General features: G+C 64.3%; 7 protein-coding genes across 7 annotated transcripts in view; 4 read left to right on the top strand and 3 right to left on the bottom strand.

The window, feature by feature from the left end:
* The window catches only part of EMIHUDRAFT_222108 (hypothetical protein), a gene marked incomplete at both ends in the record, with an annotated part of 8611 nt that extends 6806 nt beyond the window's left edge, over positions 1 to 1805 (top strand). The window contains 3 exons of the mRNA XM_005793416.1: positions 296 to 440; positions 595 to 962; positions 1794 to 1805. Of these exons, the coding sequence (XP_005793473.1) occupies positions 296 to 440; positions 595 to 962; positions 1794 to 1805 (525 nt within the window). The remainder of the gene's footprint in view (positions 1 to 295; positions 441 to 594; positions 963 to 1793) is intronic.
* Positions 1806 to 4621: 2816 nt separating this feature from the next.
* EMIHUDRAFT_108224 (hypothetical protein) lies at positions 4622 to 6579 on the top strand (the record flags this gene model as incomplete). Its single annotated transcript, XM_005793417.1, has 6 exons — positions 4622 to 4854; positions 5039 to 5042; positions 5076 to 5534; positions 5754 to 5804; positions 5937 to 6015; positions 6053 to 6579. The coding sequence occupies 6 exons, from the start codon at positions 4622 to 4624 to the stop codon at positions 6577 to 6579; spliced, it is 1353 nt and encodes a 450-aa protein (XP_005793474.1).
* Positions 6580 to 6994: 415 nt separating this feature from the next.
* On the bottom strand, positions 6995 to 8170 carry EMIHUDRAFT_222110 (hypothetical protein; the record flags this gene model as incomplete). The annotated part of the gene is made up of 1 exon (XM_005793418.1): positions 6995 to 8170. One exon carries the CDS (start codon positions 8168 to 8170, stop codon positions 6995 to 6997), a length of 1176 nt encoding a protein of 391 aa, XP_005793475.1.
* Positions 8171 to 9261: 1091 nt separating this feature from the next.
* EMIHUDRAFT_466386 (mitochondrial solute carrier protein) lies at positions 9262 to 11270 on the top strand. The gene is made up of 3 exons (XM_005793419.1): positions 9262 to 9751; positions 9917 to 10099; positions 10147 to 11270. The coding sequence occupies exons 1-3, from the start codon at positions 9350 to 9352 to the stop codon at positions 11164 to 11166; spliced, it is 1605 nt and encodes a 534-aa protein (XP_005793476.1). The 5' UTR covers positions 9262 to 9349; the 3' UTR covers positions 11167 to 11270.
* A 56-nt stretch (positions 11271 to 11326) lies between these two features.
* EMIHUDRAFT_69471 (mitochondrial solute carrier protein) lies at positions 11327 to 12349 on the bottom strand (the record flags this gene model as incomplete). The annotated part of the gene is made up of 1 exon (XM_005793420.1): positions 11327 to 12349. One exon carries the CDS (start codon positions 12347 to 12349, stop codon positions 11327 to 11329), a length of 1023 nt encoding a protein of 340 aa, XP_005793477.1.
* Positions 12350 to 15746: 3397 nt separating this feature from the next.
* On the bottom strand, positions 15747 to 17324 carry EMIHUDRAFT_222113 (hypothetical protein; the record flags this gene model as incomplete). Its single annotated transcript, XM_005793421.1, has 1 exon — positions 15747 to 17324. The coding sequence occupies one exon, from the start codon at positions 17322 to 17324 to the stop codon at positions 15747 to 15749; it is 1578 nt and encodes a 525-aa protein (XP_005793478.1).
* Positions 17325 to 19738: 2414 nt separating this feature from the next.
* On the top strand, positions 19739 to 22122 carry EMIHUDRAFT_222114 (hypothetical protein; the record flags this gene model as incomplete). The annotated part of the gene is made up of 4 exons (XM_005793422.1): positions 19739 to 21241; positions 21358 to 21540; positions 21616 to 21735; positions 21955 to 22122. 4 exons carry the CDS (start codon positions 19739 to 19741, stop codon positions 22120 to 22122), a joined length of 1974 nt encoding a protein of 657 aa, XP_005793479.1.
* Positions 22123 to 24239: the final 2117 nt, after the last annotated feature.

Consider the following 24239-nt stretch of genomic DNA (forward strand, 5'->3'; position numbering starts at 1 on the left):
GAAAAGGAGAATCGAGAGAAGGTACAACAGGTGGGTATATGTCAAAAGGGAGAGGATAAGGAAAGGCTAGAAAGTGAGGGAGAGAACAAGGGACGGAAAGAAGAGTGGAAACGAGGGAGACCGAAGCAGAGAGGAGACGCGGAACGGAGAAAGTAAAAAGAATATGACGTAAGAAAAGGGGAAGAAAAAATCTCCCTCCCCATCCCTCCTCTTCGCCTCCCGCCCCGCTTCCTCGGTCCCTCCCCCCCTGAACTTCCCTGAACCTTCCCTGAACCTTCCCGGACCCTTCCTGCAGGGCGGGCACACGAACCTGCACTGCGACGTCTCGGACGCGGTCAACGTGATGGTGGACGTGTACGAGGGCGACGACGGCGACGACTCCGAGGATGAGACCGACGAGGCGAGAGCGGCGCCGAGAGCTGGGGAAGAGAGCCTCATGAGTCCTTGGCTGCTGACGGGGCTGGTGAAAGAGGAGTAGGCGAGCTTGGCCGACGCCGAGTTGGGCAGCCTCTCCTGCCAGCACGGCGCCGTCGGGGGCATCTTCCGCTGGCGGGGCTGTGAACAGCGTCTCTTCACGCCTCTAGCTGTGAACAGGCGCCATCTGGGACATCTACCGCTGGCAGGACACCGAGGCGATCCTGCAGCTGCTGCACGCGGTGGCGCGCGAGCGCGACGTCGAGATCACGAGCAACCCGATCCACGACCAGCTCTTCTACCTCGACGACACGCTGCGCAAGCGGCTGCGAGACCAGTACAAGGTGCGCGGCTGGCGCTTCGTGCAGCGACGCGGAGACGCCGTCTTCATCCCGGCGGGCTGCCCGCACCAAGTGCGCAACCTCTCGTCGTGCGTCAAGGTGGCGCTCGACTTTGTGTCGCCCGAGAATGCGCACCGGTGCGTCCACCTGACGGACGAGTTTGCAAAGCTGCCGCGCGGCCACCACCTCTCCGAGGACAAGCTGCAGGTCAAGACGATGCTGCTGCACACGATGAAGCACCTCACCGAGGCGCTCATGCCGCGCAGGCAGCCGGCGGAGGCGGAGGGGGCGGAGGGGGGCGAGGCGGGGGAGGGGGGGGAAGGAGCACCGCCCGCGCCGCCGCCGGGCGCTAGCAACGGCACGTAGCCCGCATGCAGCCAACTGACGTGTGAATACTACGTAGTCGTCGAGTTATATTCGTAGATGCATCGAGGTGTCGAGGCCAGGGCTCAGGTCACTTGTCTTCCTTGCACCTTGGGGCAAGGTGGGAGACGAGATTGCCCGAGATCAGGCGAGGCCAGGCGAGATAAGTCTGCAATCCGTCGATAGAGACTTACTTTGTCTTTGAAAGGTCGGCGTCGGGCGGGGTCAGGGAAGCCGAGATTGCGCGAGATCACAGGCGAGAATTAGGTCAGCCGAGGACCTCCGCCCGAGATAGTCCGAGATCGACCGACGGAGGTCGAGAGATAAAGGGATGTCCAGTGTCTAGTCGTGGAGTGACTGCAGCCAAGAGGTGCCGAGATCGGGTAAGGCTAGGAAGGTGGACACCCTCCCGTCCTCGGAATAATCCTCGTCCGACACGGAATCCGTGGCACATGTGACATGTGCATGTGCATGCACATGTCAACCCGGTGTCTGCCTCCTGCTTCGCGGCGCGGTTGGACTCTGTGTGTAGGAGGGAGATGGTCATCAAGCGCTCGTCTGCTGCGCGGCGGTCGACCGCGAATCCTTCGCGACTATCTCCTTCAAAACATGCATGGCGGGGCGATGCATTCATTCAGAACGAATACCAACCACGCGCACGCATCCACTGTCTAGTTTCTGCTCTAAGCCAACGAACGATCTTATATTTGCTACTAATCTAATTAGAGACGATCGAGGGGTCCCGTACCATGCGGAACCGACCCTATCCAGTGCTCAAGTGCTCAAGATCCTTCGGTCCAAATTACAAAAAAACGCCCCTCAAACATCCTCTTTGCTGTTAGTCAATAGGAGATTGCCTCGCGGGACGTACGAACTGACAGGATCTAGTTATCGCGGGTCGGCGACACACAAAATTTGTGGCCTGCTGCCGCACGCCGTCCGAGTCAGAGAGAGCGGCCGCTACCCGAATCGGCGCCGCGCCAAGCTCGAGCCCGGCCGGCGTGCGAATGGAGGCGGTCCATGCCCCGCGGCTGGGCAAAGCCGCCGCGCTCGCCGTCCGAGTCAGCGCCACGGCGGCGTGCGGCAGCTCCCACTGTCGCAGGTCGGCGCCGAGCCGCGCGGGCACGGAAGCGGAGAGAGTGCTCCCGCTCCGGAGACCCGACCAGCTCTGCGCCTCCGACGGGTGTTGCCGAGGGCGTAGCTCCTGCTCACCACGCCACGCCTTGCTTCTTTCTTTGGGGGGGTGGGTGGGGGTGGGGGGGTCGGGGGGGGGCACGTCACATGAACCTTTTTCCATGCAATGAACAAACACTTTAGAGTTGTTTGGTATTGTAAAAATGTGTGTGAATAAAATCTCTCTCTCTCTCTGCAACTCTCTCTCCCCCCCGCAATGATTCATGTTCTTAAATTCTTTTTCTTGCACCTCTTCTCTCCTCTTCCCTCTTCGGGCGCCCCAAAATTCTCTCTCTCTCTCCCAAAATAAAAAAGAATTTTCCAATCAAACTCTATCTATAAAAAAGAATCCCCGCGCGTTGACAAGCAAGGGTCGGGTGGGGTGGGGGTGTCGTCGTCTGTCGAGGGAGGGCTTCAACCTTGGTTTGGCTGGCCACGGGCACGCCGTAAAAAAAGAAAAAAAGAAAAAACAACCCAAGGGAGGGATGGGAATGACGCCGTGGTGCGAATGGTGAACGGTTGTTTTTCTTCCGTGTGCCGGTGATAGTACTAGCACGCGCCAGTTCGCACCTGTGTCGAGCCTGTGTGCTGTGAGAAGAGTTGTTTTCTCGGGTTACACCAATCCTCGCTACCCAACGCGGCCAAAGGATATCCACCTCGAGAACCTCGAGAACCTCGAGTTGTTTTGTTTAAATTCTTCCCAGACCGGCGGACTCTCTCAGCAGCTCGCGAAAGCGCTAATGCTGCCTGGTGGCCGCCGCTGAAGCGGGTGCGTGTCTACCTCGACCCACGTGCCCCGGCCGCGGCCGGTGCCTCGGCGCACAGCGCCGCGGGCCGCTCGGGCCGCGCCGAGGACAGCGCCGACGCCCGCCGCTGCCGCTCGCCTGCGCAGCGCCGCCGCTGCCCTGCGGCACTGCCGCCCATCGCCCGGCCCTCACCGTGCCACCGCACACTCGGATCGCGTCCGACGCCGCCCGCGCCTCTTCCCATAAGGGGGGGGGCGGCCGGCGACCGTTTCGCCGGCGGCTGCGGGGTGAGCGGTGTCGGGCGCTGCGGAGAGCGCGTTGCTGGGAGGTGCGGCCGGAGGCGGGTCGGCCGGGGTGTGCGCGTCGTGGATGCGACACCACCGGTGCGCGAGCCGATCGCCGACACCACCGGTGCGCGCCGCCGCCCCGCCGCCGCCGCCGCCTCCTCCTTCCCTCCGCCACCCTCGCCACCACCACCGCCACCGACACATTGCCACCGCTCCCCCCCCCCCCCCCCGACCCCAGGCCCCCCCCCCCTTTCACTCATACCTTCATTCCAGTCACTCGTTTCATTCCAGTCACTCTTTTCACTCCATTCACTCTTTTCACTCCATTCACTCGGTTCACTCGTTTCACTCTTTTCACTCTTTTCACTCCGTTCACTCCGTTCACTCTTTACTTTTCACTCCATTCACTCGTTTCACTCTTTTCACTCCGTTCACTCCGTTCACTCCGTTCTTCGATCATAGGTCGTCGGCCTCACCCCCGCGCCCCACCGCCCACTAGCGAGGCCGCAGCACGCCCCGCAGCGCGCGGCAGCGCGGCCGCCGCCGCCGCCCCGCCGGCCGCGCCCGACCAAGCCCAAGCCGCCGCGCATCTCGTGGCGCGACCTGGGGGGGGAGGAGGCGGAGGAGGCGCCCGCGGCGGCGCACGAGCACGTGTACGCGCGCGCCGTCAAGTCTCGGCCACGCGACGTTGGCGAGGCGAGCGAGAGTCCCCGAGAGAGCACCCGAGAGAGTACCCGAGAGAGTACCCGAGAGAGTACCCGAGAGAGTCCCCGAGAGAGGTTCCCGAGAGAGCACCCGAGAGAGTACCCGAGAGATTACCCGAGAGCACCTCTTCGCCCTCCAGTAATCTCGACCGCACGTAGCACCACGTGAGCAGTCGTTCTGATGCGAGAGCACCAGCCGCCTCTGAGAGGCATCAGTAGCTCTCGCGTACTCTTTGGTGATCTCGCTTCATCTCAGGTGGTGGAGATATGGGGAGATATGGGGAGATATGATCTCGCTTCATCTCAGGAGGTGGAGATATGGGGAGATATGGGGAGATACGATCTCGCTTCATCTCAGGTGGTGGAGAGATGGGGAGATATGGGGAGATACGATCTCGCTTCATCTCAGGTGGTGGAGAGATGGGGAGATATGGGGAGATACGATCTCGCTTCATCTCAGGTGGTGGAGATATGGGGAGATATGGGGAGATATGGGGAGATACGATCTCGCTTCATCTCAGGTGGTGGAGATATGGGGAGATATGGGGAGATACGATCTCGCTTCATCTCAGGTGGTGGAGATATGGGGAGATATGGGGAGATACGATCTCGCTTCATCTCAGGTGGTGGAGAGGGTCGAGTACCTCCTCGCGCTCCACCCGCCCGAGGACCACGCCGACCAGCTCGCGTCCGCACACGCACACGCCCCGCCGCTCGCCGCGCTGCACGCCGCGCCCGAGGGGGCCGGAGGCACGCGCGCCGCCGCCGCCGCCGCCGCCGCGCCGGCGTTCGGGGGCGAGGCGCTGCGCATGTCGTACACGCTGCGGTCTGCAGGGGGGCGGGGCGGCGGCACGGCCGCCGAGCTGGCCGAGTTCCAGGCGCGGGGAGATTTGGGGGGGATCTGGGGAGATCTGGGGAGATAGTGCCCACCCTCCAGGTGATACGGGGAGATATGGGGAGGTGAAAGGGAGTGCCCACTCCCCCTCTCCCTCTCTCTCTCTCTCTGCTAGTGAGGTGTCCGTGTTTGACGTCTCCACCTCTCTCCAGGCGCGCTGGCGGCGGGGCGAGCCGGTGGTGGTTGGGTCGCTCGACCGCGAGTTTGAGCTGCCGTGGGGCCCGCACGGCTTCCTGGAGCGGTTCGGCGCGGAGCAGGTCAACATGATTGACTGCCGCGACGGCAAGTCGGTGCACTGGCTGACGCTGGCGCACTTCTTCGCCGGCTACACCAAGCCGTGGACGCGCGCAAAGTGCCCCGACACCTTTCGCCGCATGATGCTCAAGCTCAAGGACTGGCCCCCAAACACCGACTTCCGCGACAAGATGCCAGAGTACTTTGACGACCTGATGGAGGCGCTCCCCTTCCCGCAGTACACGCACCGCGACGGGGTGCTCAACCTCGCGCGCCACTTCCCGCCCGACTGCGTGCCGCCCGACCTCGGCCCGAAGATGTACAACGGCTTTGGGCAGAAGCACGCGTGGCGGGGGATGGACCCGGCCGTCGCCAAGGTCGGCACAACCCACTCTCTCCGCCACGCTCCCTCGCTCCCTCCGCTCCCCTCCCCTCCCCCCCCGCCCCTTCCCGTCCCTTCCCCGCCCTCCCCTTCCCTCCCCTCCCCCTCCCTCTCCTCCCCATCCCTCCTCTTCGCCTCCCGCCCCGCTTCCTCGGTCCCTCCCCCCCTGAACTTCCCTGAACCTTCCCTGAACCTTCCCGGACCCTGCCTGCAGGGCGGGCACACGAACCTGCACTGCGACGTCTCGGACGCGGTCAACGTGATGGTGGACGTGTACGAGGGCGACGACGGCGACGACTCCGAGGATGAGACCGACGAGGCGAGAGCGGCGCCGAGAGCTGGGGAAGAGAGCCTCATGAGTCCTTGGCTGCTGACGGGGCTGGTGAAAGAGGAGTAGGCGAGCTTGGCCGACGCCGAGTTGGGCAGCCTCTCCTGCCAGCACGGCGCCGTCGGGGGCATCTTCCGCTGGCGGGGCTGTGAACAGCGTCTCTTCACGCCTCTAGCTGTGAACAGGTGCCATCTGGGACATCTACCGCTGGCAGGACACCGAGGCGATCCTGCAGCTGCTGCACGCGGTGGCGCGCGAGCGCGACGTCGAGATCACGAGCAACCCGATCCACGACCAGCTCTTCTACCTCGACGACACGCTGCGCAAGCGGCTGCGAGACCAGTACAAGGTGCGCGGCTGGCGCTTCGTGCAGCGACGCGGAGACGCCGTCTTCATCCCGGCGGGCTGCCCGCACCAAGTGCGCAACCTCTCGTCGTGCGTCAAGGTGGCGCTCGACTTTGTGTCGCCCGAGAATGCGCACCGGTGCGTCCACCTGACGGACGAGTTTGCAAAGCTGCCGCGCGGCCACCACCTCTCCGAGGACAAGCTGCAGGTCAAGACGATGCTGCTGCACACGATGAAGCACCTCACCGAGGCGCTCATGCCGCGCAGGCAGCCGGCGGAGGCGGAGGGGGCGGAGGGGGGCGAGGCGGGGGAGGGGGGAGAAGGAGCACCGCTCGCGCCGCCGCCGGGCGCTAGCAACGGCACGTAGCCCGCATGCAGCCAACTGACGTGTAGGGCGGGCTCTCCTCCCGCCCCGACCGCTCTTCAGCAACCGGTCGGGGTTCACATCTTTTTTGGTATATACACGAGGTTTATTGCACAATGGCTAGTTCCATTTCACTCTGACACGCTAATCTTGAAAAAATGATAAACGTCCAACGGAGCTCCGTGTTGCTCCCAGCGCCCTCCCACGCGCGGTTCCTGCGGCCACATGGCCGATGGTACTAGCATGGGAGGTCATCTGGCTACCGCGAGAGCGACCCAACTCGTCGACATCGTACGATGATGGTGCCTCAAAGTCAGCCTTCGGAGGCCGCGCTGTGTCCGCGCGCTGTGTCTCTGTGCGGTGTGCTGTGGGGCAACTTGCTGCGAGGAGCCCGGAGCGCGCGGAGGAGTGTCGCGTGTCACATCCGGGTCTTTCGCGCGTGCGGGTGCGTCGGCGCGCTCGGCGGCGTGTTGACGCCCGCAACACGGAGGATCTCGTCGAAGAGCGCCTCTGCCTGCTCCTCGAAATCGGCATCCTCCGCGAAGTTGGCCTTGAAGAGTGTACCGCCGAGCTCCATGCCAACCTGCCCCTTCCAATTGCCTGGCATGAGGCAGTCGGGCTCCATGGGCACGGGCACCATCTTGGTGGCGGACTTCCGCTGAGTAGCGTACTTAAACTCCTTCTTGCAGTTGTCGTTCGGATTCTTTGACGCCACCTTGTCGAGATATGCCTTGGACACGAAGACCACGATGGCAGCCGAGTCGTCGATGCCCTCGCACATCTTGTCGGCGATCTCGCCCTCCATCCGGTCGCCGTCAAACCACGTCACCATGCCGCGCGCCTTGAGGTGGTCGTTGATCCGCGAGACGCGCGCATGCGTGTCGCGGCCCTTGCCATCCTTGACCCACGAGTGGGTCAGGAAGGCGTGGTAAAGACAGCCGTCGGGCAGCGGTAGCTGCGGCACTGTGACGCGGGGCGGTGGCGAGGACAATGGCGCCATCTTGTTGCCATGCACCGATGCCGCGGACTTGGCGGGCGCACCGTACTTGCCCAGCTTGAGCTGACACTGCTGGCAGATCCAGAAGTCGCACTGCGCACATGCATCAACAAATGCGCCACCGCGAACCCCCGCATGGCAGACGTCGCAGATGCCATCTCCCCGGACGCGACCCGTCATCATGCCATGGCCGTTCGGGCACACTCCGCACGCATTGTCGTTGTGCTTAGTCTGACCCTCCGAAAGAAAGCTCACTCCGAGGACAGGCGGCTCATTCCAGCACGCCAGAAGCTTGTGCAAGAGGTCCTTCTTTCCCATGCCCAACGGCATTGGTGAGCCGAACGCAAGGTTGTGAAGGCGAGCAGCCTCGCGTGCGCCCAGTCGGTAGCTGATCATCACGTCACCGCCATACTCTTCCAGCCCCAGAAAGTCGACCCAGATGCGCCGGACGAAGCGCTCGGGGTCGGACTCGATCAGGCACCCTATGAGCTCCATCTTGGTCATCGTCGGCATGCCCTTCTTGTACACCGCGTAGAGCTCCTCGATCTCGTCCATCGTGTAAAGGATGTCGGCGACAGTAGCGAGAATCGTGTCCATTGCTCCGGTCGAGGGAGTGCACAGCGCACTTTGCTGTCTGTACAGGCTCCTCGCCTGATCGTCAACTTGATCGTCATCGCTTAGCCACGCAAGCAACGCGGCCTCATCGCCTCGGCTCAGGGCAGAATGAAGCCAGTCAGGAGCGTCGTCTTCTTGCCCGCCTGCTCCGCGCTGTGAGGAGACCTTTCCGCCCATCGGCTAGCGCACGCGCGCGGCGACGAGAGGAAACGGATTGCGCTCGTCTTATTGAGCGCCTCAAGGGAAGCCGCCACTAGGACCCTTGATGCTATCAAATCGCGCGCCCGCACCAAGCAAGGAATGCCGCGGCGCCCGATCGCCTTTGCGCTGCCTTGATTTGAGCGCCTTCGTTGTAGCACGTACCTCCGTCTACACGGCGGACCCGACCTCCTGACGTACCATCGTCTACACGGCGGACCCGACCTCCTGCCGGGGAGCTCGCCACCTCGCCCTGTAGGTAGAAAGGTGAAGAACAGCCAGGCTCGGACTGGACACCAACGCGGTATGGGTGGACGCAAGACAGATGATGACGACACGCACGAGCGACACACAGACACAAACAGGCTCACAAGACACACAGCCAGCTGGCTGGCACACACCCTGAGTTGGCGTACACATAACTCAAGGCCACATCCTCCCTGTCGCCCCCCCCAGCACTCCACGGTGCCAAGAGAACAAACAAGGGCACAACAAACAACACACAACAGGAAGTGACATGCGAGGCACGGACACTAGGATTGATTGATTGATGGGAAGGCGAAACACAGTCCGACCACAAAACTGCTTCACTCTCAAAAAGAAGAGGCGCGTGAGCCGGACTTGTGAGCCGGACCACCCCCTCTTGTACCCTGCGTTGTTGAGCCAGGAGCCCAGGACTCAACATACTCGGGCTGTCGCCGTCCCAAACTGTCACTCCCCTCTCTCCCGGCCGGGGTGGGGCGCGCGCGGCGGCGGCGGGTGTGCGGCGAGTGTGCGGGATGTCTGTGGGCCCGAGAGCGATATGCCATGTCCGCCTTGCGTTGTTTCATTACTCGAAGGCTAAGCTCAAAAAAGAAGGACGCGGTCTTTATGAGCGTCGGGCGCCACAAAACGCTGCACAACGCCAGCCCAGTGGGGGGGGCCGCGGTGCTGTAATCGCGCTGCAGCACACTTCCCAGCACCATGCGCGAGCTTGTAGTACGCGAGGCTCTCGCGGAGGCAGGCATAAAGCGGCGGCGCTCCTCCGGCGGCGAGCCGGCGACCCGCCTCTCGGCGCACCTGTTGGAGCTCTTTGAGGAGATCGATTGCGACCCGGCCGTCTGTCGTATCTCCGCGGAGGAGCTGCGGCGCGGCCTAGAGCGGCTCGGCCTGCCCTGCTCGCCCAACCTCGTCGATGAGATCTTTGACCTCGCCGACGCGAACGCCGACGGGCTACTCGACTACGGCGACCTTCTCGTGTACGCGACGGAGAGGGAGGCGCAGGTGGCGCGCACGTTTGCGCGCATCGCGCGCGACGGCCGGATCCGGCGCGGCGAGCTCCAGCAGGCGCTCGGCGACCTTGGCCTGCGCGTGAGCGCGGAGCAGGCGCAATCCTCAGCCTCTCTCCTCCTCCCTCCCTCCCTCCCTCCCTCCCTCCCTCCCTCCCTCTCTCCCTCCCTCCCTCTCTCCCTCTCTCCCACCCTCTCTCCCTCGCCCCCCTCCCGATAGCAGCAGTTCTGTTTCAGCGCCGTTCTTCTTTGACTCGCTCAGGCGCAGTCCTTCTTCGACGCGCTCGACCGCAACGGGAGCGGCACGGTTACCCTGGACGAGTTTGAGCAGTTCTGCTGGCTGCTGCCTCGCGTCGACGCGCGCGCCGCCTTCGAGAGCTGGCAGAAGCACGTGCCGCTCGACACGGGGCAGGAGCCCGGGCTACGCCTCGTCGTTCATGATCAAGTAGCTATTCAGTAGTGAATTCATTCATTGATTACTTACTGCGGCAGGAGCCGGGTCTCGGCCTCGTCGCCGAGAAGCCGCTCGCCGACGGCAGCGGCGGCAGCACGCCAGCCTCTCCGGCGCCGCCGTCGGTGGTGCTCGCGGCGGGCGCTGTGGCCGGCGTAGTCTCGAGGACGGCCACGGCGCCGCTCGACCGGCTCAAGGTGCTGATGCAGGTTGGGTCGCACGAAGTCGCTTCCGTCGACGGGTCGGTGCGCAAGCTCGGCCCGGTGGCGATGATTGAGCGGCGCGCGGCAGCAAGCGGCGTGCTGGCGGGCCTGCGCGCCATCTACGCGGCCGGCGGCGTGCCCGCCTTCTTCCAGGGCAACTTGGCAAATGTGGTCAAGATCGTGCCTGAGTCCGCCCTCAAGTTTTGGGTGTACGACTGGGTCAAGCGGCTCAGTGCGAGGGACTACTCGCGCCCTACCGCAAGCGAACGGCTCCTTGCGGGCGCAGCTGCCGGCGCGGCGTCCTGCACTGCCATCTACCCCCTCGAGGTAGTCAAGACGCGGATGGCAATCGCTCGGGCCGGGGAGTATGAGGGGATCGGCCACTGCCTCCAGCGCACCGCGAGGGCGGAAGGGCTGCGCGCGCTCTACAAGGGACTTCCGGCCTCACTCGCAGGCATCATCCCCTTCTCCGCCGTCGACCTCGCCCTCTTCAACACGCTCAAGGAGTGGCTTGCGCGCTACCGCCGCCGAGAACCGGACGTGCTCACTCTCCTCGGCTGCGGCGCCCTCTCGTCGACGGTCGCTCAGCTCGCCACCTACCCTCTCGCGCTGGCGAAGACGCGCCTGCAGGCGGCGGGCATGCCCGGCTACCCGCAGAGGTATAACGGCCTCGCCGACTGCCTACGCCAGACGTACTCAGACCGCGAGGGTGGCGGCGTCCGCGCGCTCTACCGCGGCATCCTGCCAAACATGCTCAAGGCGGTGCCCGCGATCTCGATCTCGTACGTCGTCTTCGAGACGAGCAAAAAGGCGATGCTCTCGCGGATCGACGACCAGCGGAGAGCAGAGCCGCGCTAGCCGCCCGCGCTAGCCGCCCGCGCTTGCCGCCTTGCGCCGGGATGTGTGGGCTAGATCGCTGATCGGTCCATATAGGGCAGGGTCGCTGCCAAAAGCCCGATTTTACCTATCGCTGCCAAAAGCCCGATTTTACCTTAGACCAGCACACAGAGTATTTCAGTCAGCCCTTTTCACCCCGCGCGTGCGACGCGCTCGCACCGTCGAGGGCGCCCTTCACCGCCTCAAAGCATACAAAGCTGATGGCGACCGAGGGAATTACCTTCACAATGTTGACCGTCAGGCCGGCGTAGAGCCCCCGCACGATGCCATCGCGCCGCCCGATCCCGACCAGAGCCTCGAGCATGCCCCCGTACCGCACGCCGCTGTGCTTCACCTTGACGTCTTGCACCTGCAGCACCCTTCGCACCGTGTCGAGCGGGTACGCCACTGTCTGGCCACACGCCCCCGCAAAGCCGCCGGCGCAAAGCTTGCCGACAACGGTCGGCTCTCCCCTCTCATTGCGCGGCATGTGCGGTCGCAGCGTGTCGTACACGGCGAAATCAATGCCCACATACGGCACGATGCCAATCAGCGACGGCAGCAGGCCGCGAAACAGGGCCGCTGGCCCCTCGTCGCGGGCCACAGTGACGATGGCGGCGACGATACCGTTGTGGTACCGCCCCGCCATGTCGGTCGATATGCGTGCGCGCACCATGTCGAGCGGATAGGTGAGCAGCTGCGCAATCGCACCCGCGAGCCCGCCCGCAACGAGCCGCTCCTGCGGCAGGAGCTCGCCCCGTGCGCCCCGTTCGCCAAAGAGCCGCGTCTTTAGGTCGGCATAGGCGCCAAACTGGATGGCGGACGAGGGGAAGACCCGCACACAATTGACGGTGTTGCCCTTGTAGAGGCCCAGCATGCCCTCTGTCCGCCAGAGCTCCCGGAGCGAGCGAGCTAGCGATGTGTGGTGTGGTGTCTGGCCCTGCGCAGAGAGACCCTGCACCTGCAGCAGGATCTTGACGCGCTCTAGCGGCGCCACGGCTGTCCGGCTGACGACGCCAGCAACCCCACCAGCTATCAGCGTGCGCACAGCGGGGCTGGCGATGAATGCCTCCGCACCCACCTCGGCCGATTCAAGCGCGGCAGCCTCCACAGAGTCTCTGCGGCCGATGGTGGTGCGCCGAGCAGGTGGCTCTTTGGATTGCATTGCGATATGGCGTCGCCTGACGCCAGCGACTCTGCACCACCTGTCGAACACGGACCACTCCGACGGACGACCCCGCGTCGGGAGTTGCACCACCTCCGACACCGACCACTCCGACGCGCAACTTCTTCAACTCCGGCCGACCGACGGTCGTTCGACGCCAAAACCTTCGATGTTATGAACAAACGCAAGGCGGACATGGCAGATCGCTCTCGGGCTCACAGACATCCCTCACACCCGCCGCACGCCCGCCGCCCCCGCGCGCGCCCCACCCCGGCCGGGAGAAAGGGGAGTGACAGTTTGGGACTCGCAAGCCCGAGTATGTTGAGTCCTGGCTCAACAACGCAGATAACAAGAGGGGGTGGTCCGGCTCACAGGTCCGGCTCACGCGCCTCGAGCTCGCCATCTACCGCACTGAACACTTCCGCCCCTCCAGAACCGCGCGATCTCGGGCGATCTCGGGCCGCGCCGCGCGATCTCGGGCGATCTCGCGCTATCTCGGAGCTCCACGCCACGCCGCCCCCCCCCCCCCACCCCCCACCCCACCTCACCCACCGCCGCGCCGCGCTATCTCGGGCGATCTCGGAGCGTCGCTCGCGCGGCGTCACACCTGCTCAAAAAATTTTTTCTTTGAAAAAGAATTCTTCGACCGCATCTTTTTGGCCCATCTCCTTCCCACGTAGGCGGGGCGGCGGTCGCGGGGTGCGGGGTGCGGTGCGGTGTCAGTACCAGGTGCAACATTGAGAATTCTTGCCTTGCCCTTGGAAGCGCTTGCACATTCCGCAAGTCCTTTGAGAGCATTGCTCGCGCCGACGCCTCGCCCCAGGCGCTCCGCGACCTCGCGTGGCTCCAGGCACAGCTGCCGACCGAGATGGGCGGGTGCAACATCGATACCGCCTTCTCGCGAGCCGACAGCGACTTCTCCATGTCGCTCCTCAAGAACTGGCGCACCCTCGTCGCCCACAACCCCGACTTCGCCCTCGACGAGGCAGGTGCGTCCAAGTACCCCGCCATCGCCGCAGCTATCGCCACCTACGAGTCCGCCCTCTCGGACTGGAAGGAGGTGTGCGAGAAGCGCACCGCCCGCGACAAAAACAAGTACTACACCGTCCGCGGCGGCTACCTGACTGAGTTCTACCCCAAGAGCGTCCCGCTCCCCGAGCCCGAGTCCCTTCCAGCTACCGACGCGATTCTCAATGGCACTTGCAAATCCACGTACCCGCGGCCGCGGGCGCTCGCTGCCATCAAGAATCACAAGGACTGGTTCGCGCACCAGGAGCTCGTCAAGGCGCGGGATGTACACGTCAAGAACTACCCGTCCCTATGACGATCGGCCGTCGATCCCGAAGGGTCGTCGGTTGAGCTAGGGAGCCTGGCGATGGACGCCACCGCGACCCCTCGTGGCATCTCTCTCGCCGTCGGCGAGCTGGGGGCTCGCGGACGGCCGACTTTCTATATGACCAGTAGGACAGCCGTGAGTGTGAATCAGATAAGGAGTTTGCGTCCGTCCACCGTCTTCGTGGACGTCTGTCCTCGTGACACCCACACCCCACACGGCCTGTCTTGCTTAGCGCCGTCAACAACCGCGAAGCCGCGCGCCTCGTCTCCGCCTCATTAACAACGCCTTTCGCCGGCAAGGCCTTCGATGTCCGTGTCGACGGTACGTACGCTACCGCCCTCTCCTCCGACACCCTCCAGGACGAGCTCCAGCGGAAGCTCGGCCTTTGGCTCTCCGCGGCGCTTCCCACCCTTCGGGTCGCGCTCGAGCGGGGCATGCCAGTCGATTTCTTCGGCGACTACCTTTACAACAAGGCCCACCACCGGCGGCCCCACGACGGCGTCCTCGCCGCCTGAGCGGACGCGATGCGCGCCCCGGCCAACGCGCCGGTCGTGCACGGCGACAAGGAGAAACCAGAGCTCACCCGGCAGTACAATGAGGGGTACAAGACTGACCTCGCAGAACCCCACGCTGGCCCGGGAGGATGCGATGAAGTAAATGAGATCAAGCTCTGGACGCCCCTCCTCAAGACCTCCTCGACGGGCGTTGGCAACGCCTCGAGTGGCGGCACGCCCGCCTCCGTCGGCCACTCCTACGCCTTCGGCAACACCGAGGAGAAGGCCCGCCGCCTGAACATGGGCTGCAAGGCGCGCGGGCAGCCCAGCCAACCCTTCTCCCACAAGACCGGCCACGGCTACGTCAAGGCGCATCGCGGTTTCTACCACGACGCGATCTTTGTCAAGCGCAACAACTTCAACCTGCTGCTCCACGAGACGTTCGGCGGCGGCTTCTCGCCCACCGCCGTTCTCAAGCTGCGCCGCCTCGCGCGCAAAGTCGCGCGCGGCAGCGTTGACCGCACGGCCTACTCGCCCAAGTACTCGCTTTCTTTTATGTCCCACCATGCAGAGCGCATCTCTCTCTCTGTTGTGCGAGGCGTGAACCGCGCCATTCGCTCTCACCTGGCAACCCTGTCTGCACGTCTCGCGCGCGCGTGAACAGGGCTCCAGGCCCCAAATTACGTGTGAGTGTTAGAGTTGTTTGGTATTGCTAAAAATCTCTCTCACATTCCCACATCTGTGGAGTACATGACGCGGTACACGCCCCGCTCCTTCAGCCAGATCCATGGCACCAACTCAACGAACTGGTAAGCTATGCTCACAAAAAAGTCTCCTGGTTGAACGGATGTGTTCAGCTCAATCAAGCACTCGGACCGACCAGTTAGCCGCTGTAAAACCAACAGACACTGCACTCCAAGTGCTCCAAGACAGGGTGCGCGTGGCTGCCATACAAGGAGACGAGCACACTCGGCCTACCGCCGCTGCAACCAATGGATGCCGGAGAGGGTGACGAGCATGAAGATGGAGAGGAAAGTGGTGGAGAGGAAAGTGGTGGAGAGGACGAGGACGAAGGAGAGGAGGACGGCGTTGTCGCAGCATCATGACGTTAATGTTGTCAGAGGCGAGAGGGTCGCGAGGGAGCGCGTCATCTTATCTGTAGTCGGTCTGAGTCGAGTCCTCCCTTTTGCGTAGCAACACCCATATCGCATTTGAGAAAGAGCCAATGGCCGACGCTTGCGCGTGCCTCGCCTCCCACACTCTAGGGGGTTTGGGGGAGCGAGAAGCGTCCCCCATGAGAGATAGATAGGCCGACCGTCCACGTCCACGTCCATCACTTCACTCTGGCGCTCTCTTCTTTTAAAACGCAGCTTTTTTTTTTGCCCGCCCGAAAATCCGAGCGCCTGACCCGTGAGACCCTGTACACCTTTCAGCCTGTAGTGTGTGCGGAAAATAGCGTTATACACATCCACTGGGACGAGTCAATTCATTCACTAGAATGACTAGAAGGGGCACCCATGTGGTGCGGTGATCGTACCCGGGCTTCTATGACGGACATGACTAACTGCTAGGCGTCCTCGTTGAGCGCCACGACCAGATTGGCCTGCCACTCATCCAGGATAGTCGCATTGGTCATTCCGTCCCGCGGCACATCCAAGTCCACAAAAGCTGGTGACGTCCACGCGTCGAGCGCTGCGTCATCACCCTTGGCTACGCCCACAATGACATCATGGACTTGCCCGACGATCACCTCAAATCCGTGACGCACACCTGGCAGTTTGTAGACCTTGACCGTGCTCTTCCAACGCTCGCAGACAGACAGGCTCTCCGAATGGACCGTCCCGTCGCCATCTCCGATTTCGACCGAAGCTCCGATGTCTGCGAAGACCCCCCCTGCGGGGAAAGTGAGGTGGGAAAAGGTTCGCACGTTATGGCTGTAAATGCAGTGCGTCGGGACACCAGGATCTTCGGTCGTCCCGACGGACAAGGCATATTTCATCCGCTCCGCCTCGTCGTGCATGAGCAGCCTCCTGAACAGAGATGGCAGACCGGAAGCTTTGATCTCTTCTGGCTGCGCCCATGGCCCATGTTGGAGCGTGACGTAGCTTCTGTCGGGTATGGAGTCGTCCACGCCCGGCGACATCCAGTACAAGGATGGAAACTCGCGGAGGAGCCGCGTGATATCCGTGACGAGCCAATCCATGAGCAGCTCCTTCAGTACAGCCCCAAACCCATCCACGACTTTCATCACAAATTGTTCCTCGCTCACCTGCTCGGCCAAAGGTGGGTCGCACAAGGGGCACGTGAACTTGGCAGCGCCTGGCTGGCCCGGGGACGCGAAATCAAAGACAACGCCGCCCATCAGTGCGGATAGGGCATTAACTGCGCCATTGAACGGGCCTGCGACCGGCACGAAGGCGTGCACGTTCTTTTGCACCCAACTCTTGCCCCCGCGCTTTGCGTTTGCCCATTTCAGGAACGCGTGCGTGAACGGAGCCGCCATCGAAACACCAGTCAGCACAACCGGCTGACCATTCCTCGACACCGCGTCTGAGATTGTCCTGAAGAAGCGAGGAAAGGCTTCTTGCTCCCAGTCGGCTACGCTCAACCGCCAGTCGTAGCCCATCGGGAGGATATCGACGTCTCTGACAAACCCTTCGGATTCCAGCCGTTGGGTTAGGTTGCCGTACACATCAATTCCGAAAAACGTCAAGCCATCCCAACCCTCGGCAACCCTCACCTGGACATGCTCCGGAGACTTGGTGCGGTTCGTCGTAGGGTCGAAGGTGAGTCCCAGCTGCGCGTGGGAGCTGTGCAACGCACACGCTGCGGCAAACTTGTCCAAGTTCACCCACGCCGTCGTCCACGTTGGCGTCCACGGACTGCACGGGTTGAGCCATCGCGCATCGTTGACTTGCAGCGTCTGTCCTAGCAGTGGCCCTACGAGCACCACTGGGTGGCGAACGCTGCTGTCCCTTGTCGTGCCGGCGGGCTGGCGCTCGGCGACGAAGGCAAGCCGGTCGGTGTCGCGCTTGGCGAAGGAGCCGTGGCGAAGTGTCGCGCCGAGCGCGAGAAGGGCGACGCCGAGCACGAACAGTTGGACCGTCGACGGAAACTGGCGGGATCGCAGCGGTGGGTCCAGCATCAGCCGCTACGAAGGAAAGCACGAGCGCCGAAGGTCAGCGCTCAGCGCGGCGCCCACGCCGCCGCGTGGGGCCCAAGGCCGCCCGCCTAAATTCGAGAGAAAAAGAATTTAAACAGCACACATGTCAGTTCGACGTGTGAATAGCCTCGAGCAATTAATAATTAGATGAGGACGTGTCAGTTCGACGACGACGTGTGAATAGCCACGACCAATTAATAATTAGATGAGGACATGTCAATCCGACGACGACGCGTGAATAGCCTCGAGCAATTAATAATTAGATGAGGACCTGTCAGTTCGACGTGTCAGTTCGACGTGTGAATAGCCTCGAGCAATTAACAATTAGATGAGGACATGTCAATCCGAGTGTCGTGCGAGGGAGTTTGCTTGTAAAATTCTTTTCCATTCAAAGAATTTTGAAGTGCCCCAAACCGTCCCAGATTGTGTACCCCGCCGCCTTTGACAAATGCTCACCGCGCTGACCGCTACAGCAGCGCCGGCGCCACGCCGCCTCGAGGCTTACGCTTAAGGTCTCCGGGAGCTCCGCGTGCCGGGTTGTAGTACAATACAAGAAAATGGCCGAGATTCCGAAATTCTTGTTCTCAGCGCCGATCCATCTGGTTAAATTCTTTTTCTCGCGATGACTGCCCTCGGCGCCGCTCGCGCCGCCTCGCCTCCTCCTCCACCGCCTCGCCTCACACACCGCCGCCCGCCCGCCTCCTCGACCTGCCCTCGGAGCTCCTCGAGCGCGTCCTCTCTCGCTGCGACAGCCCCCTCGAAATCGCCCGCGTCGCGGCTGTCTCGCTCCTCTTTCACGCCTCGCTTGCGGAGGAGGGCATCCGCTTGTGGGCGCAGCTGCGCGGCTTCGAGCTGCCGGCGCTGCCAGAGGGCGAGAGCTGCGCCGTGCGGTGGGTGTGCTTCGCGGCGCTGCTGCGCGAGTCCAACCCGCCGGCGAGGCTTGCGGCGGGCGCACGGCACAGCATCTTCATCGACGGCGAGGGGCGGCTCTCGTCGTGCGGCAAGGCTGAGAGCTGGCAGCCAGGCCTCCTCGGCCACGGCGAGGGCGTGACGCGGCTCAACACGCCGACCCGCCTCCCTTCTCCGCTGGGCGGCGAGCGTGCCGTGAGCGTGGCGGCTGGAGCATACCACAGCCTCGCCCTCGCCGCTGACGGCAGTGTCTGGAGCTGGGGCGATGGTCTCCACGGCCGGCTTGGCCACGGCTATGCGGCCCAGTGGCAGCCGAAGAAGATCGAGGCATTTGCTGGCCAGCGCGTCGTCGCTGTGTCGGCTGGAGGCGAACACAGCCTCGCCCTCTCCGCCGACGGTGCTGTCTGGAGCTGGGGTTGGGGAGGCTTTGGCCGGTTGGGCCACGGCGACGACGAGCAGCGCCAGCCGCTGCCGAAGAAGGTCGAGGCCTTGATTGGCCAGCGCGTCGTTGCTGTGTCGGCGGGAGGTCTGCACAGCTTCGCCATCACCGCCGACGGTGCCGTCTGGAGCTGGGGCTGCGGTCTCCACGGCCAGTTGGGCCACGGCGACCAGCAGAACCAGCTGCTGCCCAAGAAGATCGAGGCCTTTGCTGACCAGCGAGTCGTCGCTGTGTCGGCTGGAGCCTACCACAGCCTCGCCCTCACCGCCGACGGCGCCGTCTGGAGCTGGGGCTGGGGCGACGACGGCGATACGCGCTTTGGCAAGTTGGGCCACGGCGACCAGCAGAACCAGCTGCTGCCGAAGAAGGTCGAGGCCTTGGCTGGCCAGCGCGTCGTCGCTGTGTCTGCTGGAGGCGACCACAGCCTCGCCCTCGCCGCCAACGGCGCCGTCTGGAGCTGCGGCGATGGAGCTTTTGGCCAGCTGGGCCACGGTGATGAGCAGCGCCAGCTGCAGCCCAAGAAGGTCGAGGCCTTTGCTGGCCGGCGCGTCCTCGCTGTGTCGGCTTCGATCGGCGGCCATAGCCTCGCCCTCATGGCCGACGGCGATGACTTTTTTGCCTGGGGCGAGGGCGAGCACGGCTGCCTAGGCTACGGAGAGGACCTGTCAAACCAGCTGCTGCCCAAGAAGATCGAGGCGTGGGCGCCGGCGCAGGAATGAGGTCAATGATGGCAAAAAGAAAACGCGCGCGCGTGACTGAATTGCAACAATGTGTGAGTGTTACAGTTGTTTGGTATTGGCTATTGCGGATCTTACCCCACCTGTGTACGATATTGCTAAAAATCTCTCTCAATTGGGTGCGGTCCGCTCTGCTTGGCCGCTCGTCGTAGTACATCCATTGACAACGCAATGCTCCAGCCAGGGGGGGGGTGGGGCTGGGATCCTCCCTACCTCGAACAAACTCACCCAATCGTTTCATTGCCAAAAAAGGCGCCCGCCAATTGCGGCGGGCGACGGAGAAACCGGGGGCAGCCTCGAGGCCAACAGATATGGCGCCCACGAAACCCGCCGCACCTCAGCCCAACCCGCAGTACGTGAAGAAGCTTCGGCTGCACCACCAGCGTACGGGCGAGACCAAGCTGCCCGTGCCCGCCGTCGGCGACGACAGGGGCGGCAGCTTCATTACCGCCGCGCCTTGCTGGCCGTGCTCGACCAACAAGACGCATCCGGAGGAGGAGGCCAAGGGCCGCGGCCTCTTCACCCGCTTTTACGGACCGGTCCGCGGCGATTGGTCGCAGGTTGGAGAGACCATTGGCGGCGCCGTCTGCGCCGACGGCTTCGGCAACAGCATCGCCATGAGCGCGGACGGCCAGCGCTGCGTCGTCGGCACCCAGGGCAAGGTGCGCGTGCTCCAGCTCAAGGACGGCGACTGGTGCGAGCTGGGCAATGAGCTCACAGGGCCCGGGGAGTACGGGCGCAGCGTCGCCCTCAACGGCGACGGCTCGATCCTGGCCATCGGCGCACCGAGCACTGAGGGCGGCAACGCCAACGAGACGGCCGGCGCGGTCTATGTCTACAAGCTCGCCGAGTCCAACGAGTGGGAGCAGGTCGCCGAGCTTCAGCCGCAGCAGGCGGGCGCCAAGACGAAGCGCAAGTCACGGACCACCGTCGTGGAAGCCCTCAACGCCTCCTTTGGCTTCAGCGTCTCGCTCAGCAGCGATGGCAAGCGCCTCGCCGCCTCCAGCCCCGATGAGGGCGGCGGCGTCGTGCGCATCTACGAAGAAGTGGAGCGCGTGTGGTCGATCGCGACGACGCTCGATGGGGCTGGAGAGCCCTTCGATGTCGTCCATGGAGACCGTTTCGGCCACCAGGTCGCCCTCTCCGCCGACGGCGACGTCCTCGCCGCTGGCGCGCCCATGCACGGCGACGGCGCCGGCATGGTGGCGGTGTACGAGCGCGTGTGCTCCGCCGACGAGGGGGAGGGGAAGCCCGAGTGGACGCCCAAGGGCGAGGGCATCTTTGGCCGCGTGCAAACCGCCATCGCCGACCCGTGCAACCCATACGACAAGACGACCATCGTCGACAACCTCGGCTGGAGCGTCGCCCTCTCTGGCAACGGCTCGCGCCTCGCCGCCGGCGCACCGAACGCGGTGTCGGTCTTTGAGGAGTGTGGGGAAGTCTACAAGGCGACGCCCGCTTGGGCTGCGGAGAACCAAACCTTTGACGGCATCGCGACGGCCGGGTACGTCGAAGTGCTTGAGATGGAGCGCGACCAGTGGCGCCGGGTGGGCGGCCTGATTATCGGCGACGGCTCTGCCGACAACGTCCAGGTGGGCACCTCGGTCGCCCTGAGCGACGACGGCGAGATCGTCGCCGTTGGCGCGCCGAACAACGGGCCGACCGGCAGCCCCATCAACGGCACGCGCGCGGCGGCGATGGCGTACAAGGTGCAGGACAGGGCACCACCGACCACCAGCCGCATCGGCCGGGCGGGCCCGACCTCGGCCGAGCCCAACATCTGCAAGCGGGCTGCCATCTGGCTGCAAGACCACGTCTTCTGGATCTGGGCTGGCGGCGAGTACGGCGAGTACGGCCTTCTATCGGCGCGTGCTGCGTGCCGACAGCGTCCCAGACTCTCCCGCACCTCTGAACCCCCCCCCCCCCCCAGGCCAACCTCGCGCCGGCCGGCAAGGAGGTTGCCTTCACCTCGCTGCTCGCGCCGGGCAGCGGGCTGTGGCGGGGCGCCTTCTTCCGCAACGTCGGCGGCGAGTACGCGGATGCCGAGCCGAACCAGTTCGGCAAGGTTTGCGACACGCTGGGCAAGTACGTCGGCTCGGTCAAGGTTTTCGGGGTGCGTCTGCCGAGAGGGCACCGCCAGCCCGAGTGCGCGGCACGTGACTCACACCCCTCTCTCAATCCCGTGTAGGCCTGCGGCCGGAACAACGGCCTCGTCGAGGTTCAGGCCGGGCCTAAGTGCTGGCCGATTGCCTACGTGGCGGTGATGAAGCCCGGCTTTGGCCTCGCATACGTGCAGGCCGGCGGCAAGGTGGAGGAGCCTCCGACGTTCCCCAAGGGCCCCCTCACCCCGCCGCCGGACCCGCCCCCGCCTCCGCCTCCGCCTCCGCCTCCGCCTCCGCCTCCGCCTCCGCCTCCGCCTCCGCCTCCGCCTCCACCTCCGCCGCCGCCACCGCCTCCGCCACCGCCTCCGCCACCGCCTCCGCCACCGCCTCCGCCACCGCCTCCGCCGCCTCCGATGCGCAACAAGCTTTGGATGCAGATGGGCAAGCAGGAGGGAATCCACTCGACCGACGCCTCGCGCTGGCGCTGGGGTGGCAGCGTTAGCCTCAGCGGCGACGGCATGTCGCTGCTGGTCGGCACCGCCGGCGACGCCGCCGCCCCCGAGGCCGCGTCGTTCAAGTACACGCCGCCTTGAGGAACCACTATCAGATCGGTGGCCGTGCATCCTTGCGCCGCGCGGGGATCCGGGCATATACATGAGATGACGAGAGCTGCGCCGAGCGTATGCGGACATCGCCGGATGGCGAGGCGCTGGCCGCTGCTCTACAGGTGTGCAACGTGGTTCTGTTTGGCTCGGCCGCCATGGGAGGGGGGGGGGGGGTCGCGTGTCGCGGACCGCGGTGCTTGGGCTCAAGCTCTTGCTCCCTCGCCCCCCCGGGCCCTGTCCCGCTGCGACGTGCGAGCGTCGAACGAGCGCTGTGGCGGCCTGGTGCCACGTGTGCGCGCACACGCACGCACGTCTCCACCCCTGGGCAACGCACGTGGACTCGTGGACGTGCGTAATGTGGCGGCTATCTCGGGAGATTATCTGGCGGGCCTCATGGTCCTCCCCCCGTAGTCGGGCCGCGGCTCAGGGCTCTTCTGATATATAAATCACAGTGTGTCGTGTGTGCGAAGGCCGGACTCAATCTCTGATATATGAAGAGGGACACGGACATACGCCAGACAGTGGCGACCAGTGGGCCCAAGGACTCTCACGCCCCCCCCCTTTGGGAGGTTCCCCGGAGGGAGGTTCGTGTCATGAGAGAAGATACACTCCTCCGTGTATCTAGACGGGCGGAAGATACACTGAAGATACACTTATGCGAAGATACACGGCCCGGCCCAAACGAAGAGGTGTATCTTCATACGAAGATACACCGCGGCCCAAACGAAGAGGTGTATCTTGACGGACCGCGTTCATAGTGAAGATACACGTAAGCGGGAGCGGCAGTTGCTCATGCCGCTGGAGGGGCTCGGCCCGCCCTTTGAGGGCCCCAATGGCATCATGTTCCGCGCCGGCTTCTGGAAGGGCAAGCCCGTGGTTCTCCGCATGTCGTCCGCGTCCAGCACCGGCTACGAGAACGTGTTCAAGCAGGGCGGCAGCAAGAAGCGCAACCGTCCCTATGTCGCCAAGTTCAAGCGGGTCGGCGAGAAGACTCAGCGCCACCTGCCCGACTCGAACAGCGCGACAGCCGAGGAGGCGGCCGCCAAGCTGGCCTACCACCACGAGTACGGGTCGGAGCTGCCGCCGCCTGCAGCTCGCCAGCCTCGCCGCTCCCCGGAGGTGCGCTCCTGAGCCCGCACCCATCCTGGCTGCGCTCAGTCCTCCTTCCCTGGGCTGTAGGAGATGGCGGCAGAGCGGGCGGTCAAGGAGGCGCGCAAGCAGGCCAGGCGGCCGCAGAGGCCGCCGCTCACGCCCGCGCCGGCGCAGCCTCCACAGTCTCCTCTCACGGGTCCCGGCGTGCCGTGTGTGCCGGTAGTCCCTCTCCCCATGGGCTACCGCCCCCTCCCCTCGGAGCCAGTCATCCCTGTGGGCCCTGTGGGTGAGCCCCAGCCAGGCCAGTGCCAGCACTCGTGGGACCCGGCCACCTGCGCCCTGTGCAACTGGTCCGCCTGGGGCGCCCGGCGCTGAGATGTACACTCAAGATACACTCGAAGATACACTTCGAAGATACACCGGTGGAATGTTATAAAGTGTATCTTTGAAAATGTATAGTCAAGTGTATCTTTGGCTATCACTCGAACTTTGGACAAGGGAATCGCCAGAAGAGGGGGGCGTGAGAGTCCTTGAGTGGGCCCTCCATGGGGCGACAACCGACACTCAAGCGCGAGCGCCGAGCCACCAAGACAGTTGTAGACACCGCGTCCCGTGGGCACGCGGCTGCGTGCCGCCGCGGCGTGCCGAGAGAGCCGGCAGGGGCTCCAACAGCAGGGGAGGGAGGGAGGGCGGCGGGGAGGCGGCGTGCGGCGTGGGGCGCGCCCCACGCCGCGCGCGTTGCGCGCCGACTCACTTTGGCGCGTAGGGCAAGTCGTGCGCGCCCGCGTCCTCGAGGAACTTTCCGAGCGTTGGGAGCGGCTCCCACTTCGGGTCGTACCTGTGGGGGGGTGTGGGGAGGTGTGGGGAGGTGTGGGGAGGTGTGGGGGAGGTGTGGGGAGGTGTGGGCGAGGTGTGGGGAGGTGTGGGGAGGTGTGGGGAGGTGTGGGGGAGGTGTGGGGAGGTGTGGGGAGGTGTGGGGAGGTGTGGGGAGGTGTGGGGAGGTGTGATGAAAA

Source organism: Emiliania huxleyi (assembly GCF_000372725.1).
Source record: "Emiliania huxleyi CCMP1516 unplaced genomic scaffold EMIHUscaffold_101, whole genome shotgun sequence".
Classification (NCBI taxonomy): Eukaryota; Haptophyta; order Isochrysidales; family Noelaerhabdaceae; genus Emiliania; species Emiliania huxleyi.

Excerpts from the sequence above, each read along its gene's own strand:
- EMIHUDRAFT_466386 (XM_005793419.1), top strand. The coding sequence starts at position 9,350 with ATGCGCGAGCTTGTAGTACGCGAGGCTCTCGCGGAGGCAGGCATAAAG. Across the intron at positions 9,752-9,916 it reads TGCGCGTGAGCGCGGAGCAG|GCGCAGTCCTTCTTCGACGC; the intron begins GCGCAATCCTCA and ends TGACTCGCTCAG. Across the intron at positions 10,100-10,146 it reads GCCTCGTCGTTCATGATCAA|GAGCCGGGTCTCGGCCTCGT; the intron begins GTAGCTATTCAG and ends TTACTGCGGCAG.